This window comes from Anneissia japonica, unplaced genomic scaffold (assembly GCF_011630105.1).
Source record: "Anneissia japonica isolate Jap-2015-1 unplaced genomic scaffold, ASM1163010v1 scaffold287941_len684077_cov200, whole genome shotgun sequence".
Classification (NCBI taxonomy): Eukaryota; Metazoa; Echinodermata; class Crinoidea; order Comatulida; family Comatulidae; genus Anneissia; species Anneissia japonica.
Window position 1 is genome coordinate 117,287 of NW_022713799.1, and position 20,737 is coordinate 138,023.

At 34.2% G+C, this 20,737-nt stretch overlaps 1 protein-coding gene across 10 annotated transcripts in view; it reads left to right on the forward strand.

Annotated features, from left to right (window-relative positions):
- The window catches only part of LOC117108757 (A disintegrin and metalloproteinase with thrombospondin motifs 6-like), an 86,261-nt gene that overhangs the window by 48,940 nt on the left and 16,584 nt on the right, over positions 1-20,737 (forward strand). For 8 of the 10 annotated variants that reach the window (XM_033250890.1, XM_033250896.1, XM_033250895.1 and 5 more), the window contains 7 exons: positions 10,984-11,027; positions 12,765-12,870; positions 13,705-13,860; positions 16,206-16,353; positions 16,750-16,863; positions 19,143-19,288; positions 20,436-20,499. In XM_033250890.1, the coding sequence (XP_033106781.1) occupies positions 10,984-11,027; positions 12,765-12,870; positions 13,705-13,860; positions 16,206-16,353; positions 16,750-16,863; positions 19,143-19,288; positions 20,436-20,499 (778 nt within the window). Of the gene's footprint in view, positions 1-8,378; positions 8,423-10,983; positions 11,028-12,764; positions 12,871-13,704; positions 13,861-16,205; positions 16,354-16,749; positions 16,864-16,938; positions 17,047-19,142; positions 19,289-20,435; positions 20,500-20,737 lie in introns of all 10 variants that reach the window. The other 2 variants (XM_033250897.1, XM_033250898.1) reach the window with 2 other exon arrangements.

A 20,737-nucleotide genomic window follows, 5' to 3' on the forward strand; every position in this document is an offset into this window, starting at 1 on the left:
TACTGTGGTAAATACAAAGAGGCCACTGTCTGTCAGCTATCATTTTGTCTTAAGTTTTATTTTGATGTGTTGTGGGTTGGGGCAGTGTGTGGGGAGATTGAAGATTAACCAAAAGACAAATACAATATAGCTACCATGGCAACCAGACTACTAGTTGCCTAGGCTACGTGTTGCCTGTAAACTAGCAGTTGCCTTTTTTAGCATTTTCTTTTACCTTACCCTTTACATTACTTATGTAATTGGGCTGCCTTTGATTGAAATATCTATCAGCAAAATTAGCAATGACAATATAATAGATGTTATTTGGATGTCTGTTTCAATAATTAGAGGAAACTTTGTTGTTAAATTCTAGTTATCAAGTACATTGTTAATATTTACTCAAGTGTCACATTGCTACTTCATGTTAACAATTGTTTATTGCATCTTGGTCTCCCACAGACCCAAATATTGACATCAAGGTTATATTTGTGACATTGAACTAGTAATAAGTCAATAACATGAAGGGCTGTAAATCATGTTGGATAGCAACATGTATAATTATCCTGGAAGGTTTGGTAGAAAATCCAGGGCTGTCTTTTTGAAAGAGAAAGGATTTCTGAGCATGGGGTCCACAATCCTGTCTAAGGGCTTGGTTGGGACAAGGACAACACCCGTATTTGAGCTTGGGTCTAAGTCCCTAAAGTCAGAGCACTTAATATTTTCAATGTATAGAGCATAAAATGTTAGTACTTGGTACAGAAATAAGTTTAAAATTGAGATTCATCTCAAATTCAAATCAAATTCAAATTCAAAAAGTTATTAAATGTTATGATGACAGATGAGGGTGCTATGATGACAGATGAGGGTGGAAAAGGCAAGGGAGCATAAAATAGGTGGGGGGGGGATGGTTGTCTAAACCATATATCCCCTTGCTGCAGGCTTCCTCTTCCCTTGCATATATTAAAACATGAGAAACAAGTCTGTTTTAAAAACAATTTAATGTGTTTGTAGTGCCAGCACTCCCCTTCTGTCACGCAATCACATTACACGAGTGCTGACAAACATCATCATATTCCGTATGTTTTTATAGATTTGAATGTGGCAGTCTTGAAATAAACTAGTCAGCCATTTTAAATGTAGTCACTTGTTCTGAAACTAAAAGCAATCAAACATGTTATATGTAATGTCACTTGATAGATTACCTTATTTCCTATTGCTTCATTCCTACTGTTTTATTTTTATTTTTCAATCCAATATTCAACTTCGTAAAGTGTATGTATTATGTATATGCACATAAACATATATACAGATCATATAAATCAGAAATGTTGCATACTGTCTCTAAGAATAATAGACTATAATCGTATAAAGCATGCAGAAGTTTCTTTAAAATATATATAAATATTACTTCTGGATTTTCATAAATTGTGAGGTATTTTACTTGGCTGTGTTTCAAGATCAGCAAAAAAAGTCATATTGAGTGAAATGTTGGTGTGCAGAACTTGATAACAGTGGAATGATGGTGATGACAGTCACCATGGGAACATCATCACCTGCACATTCGAAGGTCTCGAATAACATTGTTTGCAAAGTCTGGAATGACATATTTGCTTATGAAAATTGTTCTGTCAATTTTCAAATTATTTTATAATTGGTTAGTTGCCACGGTAACCTGTGATAGAATTGTGAAATTGATTCTCAATGGAATTATGTAAATGTTTGTTTTTACAGTGTCAGTTAATATTTTGTCAACACTGAGCATATAGTTGATTAAGGTGGTGTACATACATTCAATCAGATTTTTACTGTTAATAGTTGATTTTGTTCAGTTTCTGATGAATAAAACATTTCATAAACATAACTTAAAATACGTAGCAGCTAGGTTGTTAAGGTGCCTGCCTTATTTAATGCTGTTTGTCAGATTTATACCGTCATTTTTTCTTGAGAAATAAAATTATGTGACCTACCATAGGGCATTGACTCTACCTAAGTATATTCCCTCTGATTTGATTTGTTTATGGAATTGTTTTTTCTTGTGGGGTATAAATTTTGTGAAGGATGTTCAATCTTATTTTGGAACATTTTATAAACAAGTTGTAGAATAACAAGAAATACATTTAGGTTAATTGGATGCTTTCAAAAATGCTTTCATTAAATACTTCGCTCCAGTGAACTATGTAGAAGGGTGAGTGACCTCCGCACATCTTACCAGTGCTTGTAGTCTGCTAACCTGCGATTGAACTTTAGAGTCAAGTGAAACCAGGAGGAAGGGAATAGATAACATCTTGACAGGTTTTCAGTATCTTTAATCATGTTCACAAATTGGATGTTTATACAGGAGGAAAAATTTGTTGCAAGGCTTTGAATTTATAAGAATCTTGTTTCCTCTCCGCATTTTTTCCATTTATGAGCAAACTTATTTAGGAAGGCTTCTGTCTTTAGTTTTATAATACAGTATGTCTGTCCATAAGATCATCAGATAATCAATTAATTTTCTAGTTAATAAGCAATTCTAATTAATCAAATTTCAGTTTTCATCACGGTGTGCAATATCTTCGCGATGACGAACAAATGAGGAATTTTTTTTTTGCACACGAACCTAAAAAAAATCAAGCCAAGCGTCCACTATTGAAAAAATTGTGGACTGTGGGGGATAGGCAAATAACATTGGGAGTTGCAATGATGACGTCACGATTGACTTATAATTATCATTAGCGTACGCTGAGACAACTAGTCACAGTATCTCAGGTGCATATGTCGCAACTTAATTGTTGGTTTGAGACTGTTTCTGGTCATATTTGGGCTAAACACTTCACATACTGTATGTCAATGATGGCTTCAGCATTTTCCCAATTGGTGGTCCATGTTCACCAACATATGGCCACACCCACTTCAACCCCACCATGGTCAGGATTGAGGTTAACAAATTTGGAATATACCTAAATATGCCATTCTCAAGCCAACTATGTTTGACTTAGAAAATGGTTCTAAATATTTTTCTTGCTATTTCAGCACTACTCCCATACTCAGCATATTGTGTATCATAGATTAATATCCACTGAACAGGGAAACACAGGTACATTGGAGTAAGTTTTTGTACAATATAAATATAAATAAACCATTAAGACAAAGTACTGAAAAAACAACTACAGTATGCTATGGGCAACAATGGCTAAACTAAACCATAATAGAGAGGTTTCGCACACGCACCAATACATATACGCGTACATTTGGCTATCTGTAACGGTTTATAGCCATGCTGTGCTTTTCGCAATGTCATGAATTCCTACTTGACGTATTTCGTATTTCCAAGCGGTATAGAAATGACTAGTAATCCTTCTTTGACATATAAAACATAAACACAGTTGTAACACAACTCTCAAATAAAATTTTATTCTGTATAAACTCCAACAAGAATCCCGGTATCAAAATAACACAACATTCACATAAACATGTGTTTCAAAAAAGAGTTCCAGAAAGATAAAACTGTCAGCTTATATACGCTAGCTGTACAACTCCAGAGCATTCAAGAGCATTCTATATTGCCTAAGTTCCTCATTGGTTACCTTACATCATAATTAACCAAAAGGCTTATTGCCTCTACAGTACCCAAGATTCCAGAAGCTTCCAAATATTGCTCTTGGATTCTACATGGTATCATGTGTTCCTATAATTACCAATGTGGTTTACACTTGTTTGTTTAGTCAAATATATACAGTTCTAGAATGTTCTATGTAATAAATATGTTACAGTAAGGAAAGGAATGGTAATATTATAGCAATGACAGTGAAACTTAAGCGTTGGGCCTTAGGCCTAGTCTAGGGCCTACCTAGGCTATTCGGTTTTCTTCTCTCATCATGCATCTCAAAATCAGATTTTAGCATGTCCTGTATGTAAGGTTTTGGAAATTGCAAATACTCCTTGCTTTGTTGCCCAGAAGAGTTGGTTATTTTGTGACCCAAAAATGCCTGGTTGCTATAAGCTAGGCCTAGGCCTACAAGAAAACCCCGACACCACCGAGCACCGACGTCTTTTAATACCCCAATATGAGACGCATTCTATCGTAACTTGCTGTCTTCAAAAGTCACAAAATGGCACATACATATTAAAGATACATTTATTTAAGGAGCAGTTCTGTAGCCAAATGTCATAACATTTTTAGAGACTCCATTGATTAATTTTCCAAGTAATCATGTCAATAATTACCTGTTTGATATTCCCACAAGTGTGAAATGACATTCCTAACTAAATTTCCATTTGATGATGGAATTCATTACAGATATCTCCAGGCCATCGTGTTTATTTTTTTCCGCTGACAATTTGTTTTTGTCCTGTTGCGTTCCTTTTGTGTTTATCTCTCAACAACACTCATTTTGTCTGTCCTTTAAAAAGTGCCTTCAACCTTGCAATGCTATCAGTATTGTTTGACATTTTATTGCAATATTTAAGAAATTGTTTAGAAGATGATGAAGACCTGATGGTGAATATTAGAATATTCAGTAAAACATGTTTATTAAACAAAAAGCCACTGGCAATACTTCAATAATACAAATACATTCAATCTGGTATCATCAAACTTTTTCTTAAAGCTACAAATAATTTTTTTTTAAAAGGGAAAAAGGAAACACTTAAAATTAGCCATCCTGTGTGGTCGGTCACATGCTAGGTATAGGACAAAATTGAAGAAAATATATCTCAAAAAAATGTTTAGAAATTAATGAATGTTTTTTAATAAAATTATGTAAAATTTATTCAGGAAATGTACTTTAAAGAATACAATTTCAAAGAAAGAAAAAAAGTACACATGTCATTTTTTTCTGGATGAATAACCTTCCTTCAATTAAAATCAGTTTTGAATTTTAAACCATTTTAAATTTTGTTTTGATAAGTTAAGATTTATCATCAATACGATCTGTGTCATCATTGCCGTTAGGTCAGTGGGTCATACACTGTATCAAAACAAATCAAAACCCTTAATTGCAATGGATGTTTAATTTTTAATCATGATTGAGATGATTAAATTGGACTGTCACAAATTATCACATGAATGCTATACTGCCCTCTGCATGTCCCATCATGCTGTTGCTAACCACACTTCATTGACCTGATTCTAGGTATTTTTAACTTCAATAAGAAATCCTTTTAATTTTGTTATTGCAAGTAAATCGTAGCAAGAAATTTGTTAGTCATACCGATTAAATCTCATGTAGTTGTATCATATCGTAGTAATTATGTCTCTGTGGACAAAAAAAACGTGATTTTAACAGCAAAGAGGGCGTTTTGAGGTAGATGAATTTGTAGTTACAAGAGGTTTCGTCTTCTGATATTAGGTCAAGCACCAATTCCTTTCATACATCAGTATGGACAATATCCTTTATGAATATCCTTTATCTTTTAAGAATGAAAATCTTTTGCTGCTTGTCATGGTGTAATTGACAGGTATTTGGTCCTTCGATTTTTTAGTTTTAGAGGAAATCACATATTTTTTTTGACAGCATGGAAATGAGTAATATACTGATACAACGATAAAATTGATTGGTATTTTTATATTTTTACGGGAACTAAAATTTTTATTACTATACTGTCATGGAGGAATTAGTTTAGTAATTTCTCCATTAGTTTAGTAAACTAATTCCTCCATGATACTATCAACATTTTTTTTAATACTGTATTTGAGGGGGTTTTTTCCCAACTCTTTACCTGTTTTAATGTTGTCAGTATTTCCGTCAGATGGTATTTTTCTTGTTTTTTTGCCATAAAGCATGAATCCTTCGTGTTTACTTTAAAGGTGAACATTATCTTTCCACCAGGAGACCACTCTTCAAAAGTTACTTGCAATCCTTTAAAATGTTTGAACTGAGTATTTCATCATGTATCCACACATTATTCACATCAATCACTTGGCACAACCGCCCTCAAGGGATCGGCTTAGTGTTTGATCTTTGAGCCCTCTTCCATGAATAAGTATTTCTTTCTATTTTAAGCACCCTTATTTGTACTGTGTTTCACTACTTTCAATACCCTCAAGAGATACATTGTATCTCTTTTTGCGGTTAACATTCAGAAGTGCACAAACCTTTCTTTGACCCATGGTGCTTAAATCAGCAAATATTGTACCTATGTGAGATGTTTGTATGTATACAAGGCATTCATCCAGTTACCACATTATCCTTAAGTTGCCAGCTTGCATTAGGTTAGTTTAGAGTGTGTGGCATAATTGTGTGGTCATGTACCAGTTTTACAATTGAATATGTAAATGAGCTTGCATCTCAGCCAATCACAGGAATAATTGATCAGGATGCTTATATTTTCAGTTAGGCGTAGGGCCTTCCTAAAGTATAATCTAAGTTGAAATGTGGAGCTTTAATTTCAACTAAAGACAACTAATAATGGCAATAACACAAGATTATGTGTATGGTTCATTTTGCTATATAAATTATGCACATTTATGGTTGGTTGATTTAGTGATAGCTTATTGACTAATTGATTGATTAATAAAATAAATAAGATTTATCATTATGTATGTAAAAAGACAGAGCTAACTCTGTATATCTTGTCTTCAGTGGCATATCTTAAAGTCTTGAAGTGGGGTGCTGATGAGGGCGCGAAGGTGAAGGGGGGGGGGAGTTCGATAATCTGTTGAGGAGCACTAACTTACGAAATAAGGTGATTTTAGTTAATTTTTTTGGGGTGCGACTGGGTTAGCGTGAGTAATTTTTGGAGGGGCATACACATCCCCCTAGATACGCCACTGTTTGTCTTCTGCCATTGTTTTTTTGCCTTATTTACATTGTTGTATAGGCATAACCCAAAGGATCCACTGATTATTCCCAATAGAACATGAGTACATGGTGACTTCGAAGAATGAAAACGTGAGGCCATAATTGATTCTACGTTTCGTTCTTTATTAGAACGTTGTCAAGACATGTCTTTACCATTCCCCGCAAGACACACACATAATGGTTAATAAATAAGTATGAATAATATGTGCTGCCTGTCTTTCTTCATCTCTACCTTTCTTCTTGTCATTAATCTTGTATCCTCAGAGGATTATCTATTTTTTTTAGATAATATCTTTAGTGAAAGTGAATTGCAAGGTTTTGAATCCCTGTGTTCAAAATAATATTGTCTACTCTTAGTCTCTGATTTTTCTTTTTTGTAACAGACAGGTCTTCGACTCATGTTTATGATATCAAGTTAACATATTCTGAACTGTAGCCACTATACTAACAAATACAGACACTTAAAAATGTCAGCTAGTTTAATGTTGTAATAACAGACATGAAGGGAAAAGTACTTTATAAAATATTCAAATCTGGGTCACTGAACTCAAAGTTAGGGTACCTGGCCAACATGCAGCGGTGTGGATTTTTCCTAGAATATTGTGTCAATCAACAATCAGTTTTTCCTTTATTTACAGTCTTTGGTTTTATTGGTTTGGCAGTTAAAAACCCACTAAAAACCAAAGTTTTAGAAATTGGCTCAAATACTAATATAGATTTCCTAAACTGTCAGCATACCAGTCTGTGCAACTCAGTGTAAAGTTCAATAAGTTTGCATGTGACGTCTCTAATAGTTTGAAGTACTGATGTGTTACAAAATCCACTTTCTTGGGAGCTTCAACGGATGTTAATTCCATGATGCCCCAAACAATTTCTGTTGAGATTACTTCTTGATTTGTTGACATTTTTGAATTTATAACAACAGACACGTTCAAGTTAAGCCTACGGTATGATATTACTGTGTGCAGATTGTTCAGAGCAATTGCAAGACATTTTCATGATTTGTCATGGGTTCTTTTTTAAATTAATGTCTAACTTTATTCCCAGCTCAATTTGCTGATATGTGGGTCAGGTCTTGTATTTATTGCGATGTTTGTATGTTCTAAAAAGAACAATCAAACAATAAGTAAGTTGTCCCTCTCAGGGACAAGCAGTTATGTGGCCGTAGGGTAGGTGAGACTACAAATGTGATTTGTTTTGTCTGATGGTCACCACCCAACTTGAGGCATTCTTTGTTGAAGAGTGGATTGGTCTGTGTAGCATATTTGTAAAGTGACATGTTCTTATATTCAATTCCCAGGTTGTACATGCCAGGTAAATTTTTTCCCAAGTAACAAATGGTATAATTATATAATAAACGGTGGATTAACACTATTGTGTAAGGAAATTAAACTAATATTCAAGAAATATATGAAAATATTTTTTTATGATTATTTTGTGTGCTGTGAGATATATGACACAGGCATGGTGATTTAATATTTAAAACTTCATTTGTTCTTCAGGAAAGTTACTGCATGTTTAAGTACAATATAACCACAATAATGTCAGTGATTAACATGACACAACTACTGAGATTAATAATGTTTTCAAAAACATGAAGTGCAATTATGTTTACAGATATGATATTTGCATAGACCTGAACAAGCCGTGTGGTACGTTAGGTAAGCTTATGCAAATCTAGCTGTGCGCATTTTAAGCTTTGGCTTCTGCTTAACATTTCCAAATCATCATTATTGGTGCTTAACATGGGTTATAAAATTGTTAAAACTTACATTGCTATTATGAATATTTAAATGCATACAAGAAAAAAAAAATGTACCTAACATGTATTAATAGTGTTTGTGTTGAAAAAAAAAGAAAAGTCAATACCTTGTTGGAGCTTAAGTATTATAGAATGTGCCTAGTAGAAGGAAGAACTTCATCAAAGACTACCTTTGCTGAGACTACCTAGTGAAAGGGATAGACGTGGTGCATCTTGCTGTATAGTCAATATAATTACATTATACCCAAGTACAATAGATTTTATATATAGCAATATTTTTTATTTTATAACATTTAATGATTTTGAACAATAAATAGGAAGTAATAATAATAATAATAATAATAGGGAAGATTTGTATTTTTTATGGTTACAGTGGACCCTGGCAATGAGGAGATTATTAAAATGCAAGAGTTATAATACACATTGGAAAGAGTCAGTAAATAATAGGAATTCTGGATGAGTATAGATGAGCGAAGAGGTATCATGGAACCTGATGGATGAATGAAGGGATTGAATTCTGGAAGGGGTGAATGAGCAAATGATTAGATTTTGAATATTAGTATAGGTAGATGTACAGTAAAGGGTTTTGGAAGGTGGTAAAGATGAGTAATGGTCAAGTTCTTAAAGCGGTTGGGTTCTGGGATGGGTGGAGTTTTAGGAATTTGGGAAGAGGTGTATGAACAAAAGGGTTGGATTCTGAAAGAGGGTAGATGAGTAAAAATTTTGGATTCTGAAATGAGTGGATCAGCGTTGGGACAAGATAAAGAAGTAGATTTCTCTAACTCTTTCTGGGGCAGATGCAGAGGGTGCAGTCGCACCACCCTAAATTCTATTAAGAAAAATAATTGTTGTATTAGATTGTTGATGTGAATTTTTAAGGTGTGAGAGTGCAATTTCCTGGCACCCAGAGCTTCCTATTCTCAAAATGTTTGTGCCTCAGCCCCCAACATGGATGGTGATGTGATGTGGAATCTTCACGGCCCCATGTGCGCAGATCTCTGGGGAAGGGGAACATGTCATCCCCCCACATATTTTTAAGAGGAAAGGGTTGGTCCCCCCACTTTTTAATATGCCTGAAAATTGTTAAAATAAACTGCATGAATGATTTGTATTTTAACAAAAGAGCGCGGTAGACCTACAGCCAGTGTACTTATTTTATAGCAAGATACTGGTATACTCTGGCCACAAACATCTGAATTACCTATCATACACGATTCGAGTGCGCATGCCTTTATTATTATTTTGACTATATAATGATATAGTGATGTGATGATGATGAATTTTACTATTATAAATGTGTCATTTCCGGCCATCTACAGGAACTATTTCTTCAAATTTTTGCACGCACTCCCTACCGCCAAATCCTGCATCCGCCCCCATCTCTTTTATAAATAATGAAAGGGTTAGAGAAGAGGGTAGATAATCAAAGGTACTGGATTCTTGAAGGAGTGGATATAAGCAAATGGCTAAGATTCTAGAAAATGGTACAGGAAAGTGATGGGATTTAGATAGTAGTTGAAATAAGAAACTTGTCAGTTTTGAAATTAGCAAATTATTTGTTTCTCCCAGGTCTTAATTTTGGCTGGTTGTCAGTTCCTCAGGATATGTAACAAATTGTTTGTACTTTTATTCTTTTTAATAAAATTTCATTCATTTAACTTAACAGGAATTTTTTCACTTTCCTAATATGTTTTTACTTAAATAATATTAAAATGTTGTTTAAATGCATAACGTGTAATATCATCATTATGTTATACTACAATTATTGTTAACCAAGGTTAAGGTTATTAATATAATATAATAACTATCATAATTTTCTAAAAACCATCATTGCAATTTGTATGTCAAACAGTACAATACCAGGCAATTGGGCAAATTACAAAATAAATTCTCTGTCAACCAATTCTGTAGAAGACAGACAACCTTTCCGGAGTGTCAATCAAACTTAACATTGACCAATCAGAACAGGCCCAGGAATTCACGCGGGACCTAGCAACAACATCCAAGGGGAGGGGCTTAGCGGAAATGTCCATTCCATGAAGTTGCTTTTCCTGGAGTTAAGGATAGTGCACCTTCATTTCAAAGAGTTTAAGCCTTGTAAATTGTTGATCCTGTAAATAACATGGCCTATGTGTATGAATACATTACATTCATCGGAAAATACTAGGCGGTTGTCTCATAGCATACAGACCAACTGCCCACCAGGAATAGGGCACAGCCCAAATTTTGTTCACATATTCAAATGGGACCAGTGAGTTAAATATCTTCAGCCATAATTGGTTGTAGTAGAAAAACAGCCTAGCAACGTTCAGCCTAGCAACGTTCAGCCTAGCAACGTTCATTTTTGTTGGCTAAAGGATTATACTGCTTTTATAATGTGCCTGGGTATTGTTCAGCTTGATTTTGGTTTTATATGATCATCCTACTAATTTTCTTCATCTCTCTTTTGCTAAAATACAGCTATGATATCTGTCGATTTAGAAATGAGCCATGCGATACACTAGGTAAGAAGGCTTGTTTACCACTAACTAATAAGCTAGGTGCACACTGCATTGCCGACGCAATTCCATTGTAGAGCTCAATGTGACAAGCAGCACACAATGGATCGTTTTCAATGATGTCCTGTTTAGAATACTACAAGTAGATGGGATAGCAGCATCAAGTGCTCACATGGATTGGACTTTACTGGTCAGCAGGGGTGGCGCCAGCAGGGGGACTGGGAGAAAAAACTGCAGTTCATCAATGAGAAAAAAAAAATTATATGTATTTTGTACCCCTAAATTGTCAACAATTTCGGGGACTTTGCCCTCTGGACCACTTTCAAAACATTTTAAGCGACACTCGACCACACCCACTTTGCTCTCATTGGGGAAATCTTCCCCTTTGTCATTGGGACATCGTCCCCTGTCATGGACCTCGGGCCCCTTCCCGCGTTTGGGGAAATCCTGGTGCCACCTATGTTTGTCAGTGACACAGTGTGCTCCTGGTTTATGGCTAACCACACATGTATTAACCTTAAAATGTTTTATACAATACTGCCAACCTCTCAAAGTATAGCAGACATGCATTTAAAAAAAAAAAAACCAACATAATATGCAATTAATCAGAATTTCTCCATCAAAAAAATATATAAGTATATATACCTTTTTTCTTCTGCAAATCTCCTTGATAATTTTTTCTGGTAAATATTTAGACTTCTAGATGTTTTTTTTCTTTGAAGTATTTGCACGTCTATTCTTAACATTTCAAAACATCAATTTAAAAAAATCTTGATTAGTATTATATGTTGGAACTTCATTGTCATGTGATAATTGATATTATTTTTCTATTTTATTTTAAATTATTCTTTTTGCATCATTCTATCATCTTCCCATTGTCAGAAAAATAGAAGCTGTTCAAAATTTCAGTTATTAATTATATATTTCATTAAATTTATCTTGATTAAATTTACTTGAATGGTGAAAAAAAATGTATTTTCTTCTAAAAAAATACTTAAAGATTACATAGTTTGCCCATTGGCTAGTATACTGTATGAAACTACTGTATACTTTAGCTAGTTTCCACATGAACTTTCATATTTGTCCTATATATTATATGTATCATAAAATGTGTTGTTTATTTATCAAACATATAAAGATACAGTTAGTTTCCGAGCATGTCAAAGGACTGGAGTTTGCAAAGTATAGTTCCGATATCCAACTGTTCAGAAGTCGTCTCCTGTCACCTGCAATTATAACCAATTTTATTCAACTTAGCATCCTGTTATCTTTCTTAATAATTTGTTTCCTTCTTATTAAATTCTTCAATTAAGTTCAAGAACACTGGAGTCTTGAAACCTCAAGTCTTGTAGATCCTGTAGTCTCCTTGATTCTTGAATAATAACGTTGGGATCTGATTGCTAGTTGAACATCTGCACTCCTAATGGATTGTAAACTTCTGTCCATTTGTAAAGCTGTGTTGAGATTTTCTTAGACAAAAATTCAGTTTTATGCCCATATATGGTCATGATATGTCTATATATGGTTGTGATATGATGTCATCATGAATATATTTAGGCATGTCACATGTTGTTTTTGTCAAATATAATGTAATAGTTTGGACAAGTGATGAGAATACTGGACCTGTAATATAATAGCATATAGATTAAATTTATGAATTTAATTTTGTTTTTAAATTTGATATATATATATATTATTATTATATGTTTAATAATGTTAAAATTAGGTATGTTATTTATGCAGGGTTAGCCCCGGTTGAAGGGATCTGTACTCCCTCCAAAAGCTGCAGTATAAACGAGGACACTGGGCTAGGAACAGCTTTTACAATTGCTCATGAATTAGGTCATAAGTGAGTATGTTACTAATTTGTTTTTATCTTTTTAATTGTTCAAAGAATCAATATGTAGAATCAGTGGTGGCGCCAGCAGGGGGCAAGGAGGGTATTTCCCCTCTATTGGAAAGGCCTGGGCCCCCGTCGTCCAACAACAGGACAAGGATGATGTCAGACCAAAAATGTTAATTTGCCTATCCAAAACGTTATTTGATTGCCAATCTCTAATATTTTTTCTAAAAGCACAATTTGGGCCTTACTAAGCCATAAAAACTCTCCCCATGAACCCTGCCAGGATTTTATATTCCGGGACCTTGATTGAGGCTCGTCGGTTTTTTGGTTTAAACCCTGCGCTGCTGTCTGTTCATGTCGGGTCCCTCGTCGCAAATTTCTGGAGCCACCACTGGGTAGAATACAAAAGTTATAAGTAGACATGTGGCGATAGCAATGATCTTATTGTTAACGCTACTAATAAGGATTTGGGGTTTTTTGGTATTGTTTTTCCACACAAATGAAATAACACGATATCACACAAAATTGCACTATGAGAAATTACTTTAATATAAGATGTCATCAATAAATATACATACGTCTGATAGTATATAAGTATTATGATTATTTGTATTTCTGACCCTTTTATCTCTTTTTGAAGCTGTAAATTTAGTTGGTATTATTTTTCTCTTTTTGTAATATTTCATCATGTATCAATTGTTTGCAAGATTTGTGGACACATCTGTAAAATGGTGCTCTGTTACTGACACAACTACTCTACCATTTGAGTCAAATAAATTAATGACAAATTAAATAAAAAATATTAATTATATTTGTTTGTATTATTTGTCTCCCTAATAGTTTTGGTATGCAGCATGACGGCCATGATGATGATATTGGTAGTAAGTGTGGTAAACCTGGGGAGAGTGCCAAACTGATGGCAAAATTCTTTCACAAAGACTCCGATCCATTCTCCTGGTCACATTGCAGCGAAGAATACCTAACCAAATTACTTGAGTAAGTTTATTTAATTTAAACAATACCTTGTGTCCCTATTAACTTTAATCTTAAGTTGCAAAAGGTCCCAAATCTAAGTAACAGCTTACTCATGCTAAAGTAATAATAGTAATATAACATTTTGGCCAAATTGGTGGCATTATGTAGTCTGTGAAACTTTGAAGCGAACATCAATATATTGCCCTATAATAATATTGTAGTTGATATATAACAAATTATATAAGGCATAAAGCAATATATCCTACTATTTAATATGTCATAATATACTTCATAAAGACTTAGGATAAGTTAGTATATTTATAATTTATTTACTCAAACATAGTAGTACAGTATAATATCAAATAAATAGGGAAGATACTGTGTCCTGTAATAATACAATAAGTAAAAAGATATAAAGAATATGGTTTACATCATATTGAAATAGGAAATTGAGATAAGTTATTATGCTTACTGACTAAGTAAAAAAAGCATATAGATATCTCTTGTGAGTTCATGCAATGGCAGATCCATGATTTTGAAAACAAGGAGGACCACAGAGGGACTTCTACAGATGGAGGGTTTAGACCACCGCAGCTCCCCTATGGTTAGGGTTAAGGTTTGTAATTGTATAGCACCTATGGCAAAAAATGGCATTCACAGACATAAATGTAAGGGGCCAAGGCTGACTGTGCCTCCTTGTCCTGTCATGACTGATTAATTATAAGTAGCAGTAATTTGATCTGAAAATGTTGACACTAGACAAGACTATATTTAAATTTGTTGAGTGTTTCCCTGCTTCCACCCCTTTGCACACACAGATTCTAATCTTAGTCAACATTTAATTTTCCATACAAAATAGGAAATTGGATCCCAAGGAAAACAATTTTGATCAAAGCTATAACACTAATACGTCTATACTAATAATAAATATCTCATATATATATATGGCGCCAATTCCAAAAAAGATCAAAAGCACAGTGTGTTATGGAGCTATATATTTTTCCATGGATGAATGAACATATTCAATTGTAAATATGATACCAATTATTGATTCAGCAACATGATCTCCGTTAACCAGATGCTCTGGCAAGCTTTAGCATTCAACTTTTAAATCATTTACATAATGTTCAAATAATTTCATTTCGCTTCTAATACTTCTTTTTTAGGCTTAATTCCCACAACTTTGTGGGGTTGTCGGTGTAGTCCTCCACATATTTCTGTCTACTGCATCCTCATCTGTCAACCCCGATGCTTTCATGTCCTCGACAGGGCTGGCGGAACGGCTGTCTCTTATACACATCTAGATGTGTAAGTAGTAAGATGAATGGGAATATGAATGGGTTCAATTTTAGAGGTTGGGGGTAGGGGCCACAATTATTCACAAGAACCCCAAAAAGGAAGTTGGGACTGGAAAATTTTGATTTCTAAATGGCAGGAAATGAGCTTTCCCGACTTTGAGCTGGGTGTCTTTTAATGACAAAATTCAAGATTTTCCACCTCTTGAAAACAGCCAGGCAAACTTTCTTATTCTTATTACAGTAAATAGGCCTGTTATGTGTGTATATATACATAAAAAAAATGAGTAATTGCATACATGTTCTTTTTTCCATGAATTGATAAACTCCAAAGAGAAAGGGGGATTTGGGGGTTCTCCCCGGGGAAATTTTGATTCCTAGATGGCGGGAAATGAGCTTTCCTGACTTCGGAGGTGTCTTTTTATGACTTTTAAAACCAAAGTGTCCACTGATTAATCTCAGATAAGATAGTATAATACATACTCCAAGTATCGAAATTCACGCCATCGTGTCGGGATTCAAAAATTCGACATTAATTATGTCATCATCAGGAATTCCTGATGATGACATAATTAATGTTGAAATATTGAATCCCGACACGATGGCGTGCATTTCGATACTTGGAGTATGTATTATACTATCTTATATGACTTTTTTAAGTTCTTCAAAATTCAAGGTTTTTCCCTCTTGAAAACGATTCCATGAATCAATGAACCCTAAAGAGAAAGATTGCTTCACACAGTCAGTCCACCTCCTTTTGGGCCTCCCTCTTTCTGGTTCTGACCTTCAGTTTCGTAACACTATTTTCCACATATGATTGCTCCCTACGCCTGACGTGAGGGAGTCTCGTCTCTCTCAACTCAATTTTCTTTGATGCTAAGCCAAAAGCAAGCATACATACTGCACAGCATACAATACCTCCACCTCTAAAAGAGATGTGTTATTTGTTTGCAGAATCAAGTGTGCAGAACCTAATTAAACATATATTTACTATTACCATTATCAAATGATGTTTAACAATGATGTTCTTCAGTACTAATTAATAATAATGATATTTTGTTGTATTTCCAGTTCAGGAAAAGGTGATTGCCTTTTAAAAATCCCGCACATTGTTGTCCAGAGTCAAACGGAACCTCGGAGGGAGCCAGGAGAAATATACAATGCAGATGAGCAGTGCAGGTTGCAGTATGGGGAAGGTGCCAGCCACTGTCGAATGGGGGTAAGGATCTCAATGTCTTGAAGTCTCTGGTGGGGAGATTTTATAATTGCTGTATTATATAAATTAATATAAGGCCTGCCTTATTAGACAAGATAAACAGGCACACACACACACACACACACACATGCACACACACACATATATATATATATATATATATATATATATATATATATATATAATACACACCTAGAGAATTATACTACCACATGATTGAATGATTTTCACATGTGATAAAAATGTATTCACTTTCTGCTCATGCAATTTTACTTCCAATCAATAAAATATGCCACCGTGGGATTAATGAACAGTTGCTTAGAATTGATAAAACATGATAATTTCACAATTTGTTACTCAATGATTGTAAGATATCAATGCTTGGGGATCTACTTCCAGAAAGTTTGTAGCCAGCTTTATTGCTTTGTAGAAGGCCGAGGCTGCATCACCAACTTTTTACCTGCTACGGAGGGAACAAAGTGTCTTCTGGGTGTTGATAGTGTTACACAAGGGGTAGGTGATCAAATTTAAATATACTAATTGTAATCTTATACGTTTCATTTTAAGTTTCTCTTTCCTTTCTTTTAGAATCCTGATCAATGCAAGTTTCTCGCTTGCTCTGTTCCCACCGTGTTAAATGGATGCAAGTACGACAATAAACCGAGTATGGATGGCACGAAGTGTGGTTACGGCAGGGTAATTTCCTCCCCGAGTGTTGCGTTTCATAAGCTGTAGCAAGTTAATAGCGCTGTCCACCATTTTGAATGCCACACAGTTTCCATGCATCCACCCTTGTTGTTTTAATCCTGGTAGTGCTTTTTTTCCCCATGCTTTATAGTTGTTCTCGCATTACATTCTGCTTTTCTCATCATAGTTTGTTTTCTTACTTGCATTTTAGCTGTGCATTTACAAATGTTCACTTTCGCCAAATTTCCCAACATGATCATTTAAGCTTAAATAGTCCAAGTCAGATTCTTAGAGCTGTAGTAGCTTAGTAGTAGCAACCCTTTTATATTTTTAGATTCCTTCATTCACTTGCAGCAGCAGAGTTTTGCCTTTGTCTGTGTTGTTCTGTGCCACAACTACACATCAACCCATGTACCTTCATAAATCTTGGAAGGCAAATTCTTTGATGTATTAAATTTCTAAATTTTGCTAAAATTGTTACTAATGAGGTAAGAATATATGTCAGACATTTGGTCATGCAGATAAAAAAACTCTTGAATCTTCAGGCACCTGTTGTCATAAACACCTTTTGTAGACAGCAATTGCATTGTACGACATGTGATTTAAGTGGTATCATTCCTCTTTTTTGCACCTTATTGCAAGAATCTGTAGTCTGCTAAGAAGTTGGTGTGGATTTGGCTCTGATTGCTCAACTTATTGAATAACCCTCACATAGGCAGACTAAAGGACAATGTTTGTATCCATTGTATCCTTTACATGTCGGTTGTCGCTGTACTCTGTCTGCAGCTAGTCCCCAGAGCTCACCCGATATATCCAATGTCAATTTGATGGAGGACAAGAAAGAAAATTATTTTCTTAATTACTGAAAAGTTTTTCAAAGAATGAAAATCATCAATCCTGCAGATTTTAATTGTTGGAAGAATTACACTCACATTTAGTTTGTCAAAATTTACATTTTAAAAATCGTTTAAAGTTGTTCATTTTTGTTGTGCAGTGTTCAAGTAATGTGTTCAATGTTTTCTTTAGATTTATTGATTGTTGTAGCAATTATGTTGTAGAATTAATCAAGTAGTTTATCTTTATTTATATGTTTCCTTTGCAAATTGTGTTTTTTTCTGATGTAGATTGACTCCTTTTTAGATTGTATTTTAGTAAATTGATCGTTTTTACATACATTTATCAAAGTACATTTAATATATAACTATTAAACAACTATGATACCCTAACAAATTTAAGTTGTATCTTGATGTGATTGATGAGCACTTGAACCTCTTGATAAGAAACATAATTTGACCCTAAAATGTTTGTAGAAGTGTAAATTGAACTCAAGTGTAGGTCTATGTAAATGAGCGGGAGAAAGGTTCAATCTTGTGCAATTGTTTTAGTTACAAATCAACAGATTGATGAAGCCAAACAAAGTACATTTAATATATAACTATTAAACAACTATGATACCCTAACAGATTAAAATTATATTTTTGAACGATTGACAAGAACCACTTGAACCTCTTGATGAGAAACAGAATTTGACTCTAAATGCCTTGGGGGCAGTAGAGACGTAACTTGAAACTCGAGTGGAGGTCTATGTAAATGAGCAGGAGTGACGCCTTGTGCAGAGAGGAGACGTTCGATTGTGTAGTTCGTTTAGTTTCAAATCAACAAATTGATGAAGCCAGATTCTTTGAGAATGTTTAAGTCTTGTTTGGGAAAGAATATATTATTTTCTCAGATGGCATTACTCTATGTGGGTTTCCTCGTGATTGTGTCTGTGAGTTAACCTTTGTTCATTTTACGGTCTAGGCCTAGGTAGTGATGATCATGGACCACCACAGATTTGTCATAAAAACATAACTGAAAGGGTTATGCAGGAGTCTAATCAGTCATAGGAAAAAATTATTGTTTTCCTAGAATGAAGCTGGGATAATCCTATAAATTGAGACCTTGAATTTATGCCAAACTTACTCAAATAGATATTGCATTAATTAATTGATTCATTTTTATAATTCCATAATGACCTGCTGTCAAAAAGATTTTCTACCCAACTTTTCATTTCATTGTATTTTTATTTGGAATATAAATGTATAATAGCAGTTTCTTCTTTACAGTGGTGCTATCAAGGGGACTGTGTTGAAAGTGGTACACGACCAGGTGCTGTAGATGGTCAGTGGGGAGAGTGGGGGGCTTGGGGCCCCTGTTCCCGGTCATGCGATGGTGGTATATCTACAAAGGAAAGACGCTGTGATTCACCACGGTGAGTGGAGGTCATCCAAACTTGTACAGTTGTACAGTAGTTCTGCTACAATTATTGTGCTTGTGTGTTCAAAGAGACATAAGAATTTCAAATAATAGCCACAAGTGGTTGTTGGCAGTAGTTGTGTCATGTTTCAAATGAAAATCCTCAGATGATATTAATATTTTGGCTGTATACATACTTTGGCTGAATATGTAAATCCTGTCAACATCAGTGCCAAGAACTTATATCATCACACTTCAAAGTATGATTGTTAGAAGATGTAAATGCTTAACTAATATATTAAATATAATTCTTTAATTATATTTTATACATTTATTATGTGGCTTACACTTAATACAGGCATGCTACAAGATGAAAGATATTATTTATCGTAGATTTGTTTCATTGATAATAAACCAAGCACAATTTGATGTAAGCTTACTGCCAGATGAAACTTCATATTATAATATTCTCTATATATATCTCCATATATCAAATAGAATATACATAGGGTTGTTTTTGTTAGTGATTTAAAACATTAATTTCATTTTAATCTTATATTGTAGTTAGATCTGCTGTTGTAAAAGACAGAATCTTTAATGAATTGAAAATCAATTATAAGCTAATAATAGATAGGTGGCTTTTCCGTTGTTGATATAGAAGAGTTCTTTTGCTGGACTTCAATTAAATTTTAGGGTGATTCGTTATAGTTAGTTTAGTTGTGTCTAAAGACAGCTGACAATATGTTACTACATTTCTTGAACACTTAAATACTATTTTAAGCTGGATAATTATTTTAAACCTTGCTGTAATTGAAGATAATAAGTGTTTTAAATGTATTTTTGACCCAGTGTTTATCTGATATAGTAAAGTTAGTTTTTTTATAGACACCTTTTATTAAATTTTAGGCATGTTTTTCTGCATGCTTGTTTTGATCATACCTTCGGTTGTCAATGACTATCCTGGTGAATGGATAGTCATGTGATTAAACAAGTTTCTTAATTTAAATGTTGTGGCCTTATAACAGACTGGTTTTCTCCTTTACTGGAAGGAGTATTTTGATTGACAGTTGAAGCCTGGCATGACAGAAATTATGAGTTACAGTAGCAAGAATGGTATTGATGTGTATTGGTTATGTTGACTTCTAGTTATTTATTTTTTCTAGTCCACGGCACGGTGGTAATTTTTGCTTAGGTCTTCGGAAGCAATATCGCTCCTGCAACATTGATGTGAGTATTTTATAATTATTTTTGATTACATTTATTCCATGCAATATACAACTTATATCAACATGCATCAACAGTGATACAAACATCAATAAATTATGATTGACACCAAAAAAGTGGTCAGCAATATTCTCAGGTCAGCTGTCCCTAATGGACAAATTCTCACAGTCACCGTACATTTGCAGAAATATTTTTCAGATGTCTTTTAAAGAGTCTCTCAATTTCTTCCCCTGTTTCTTTT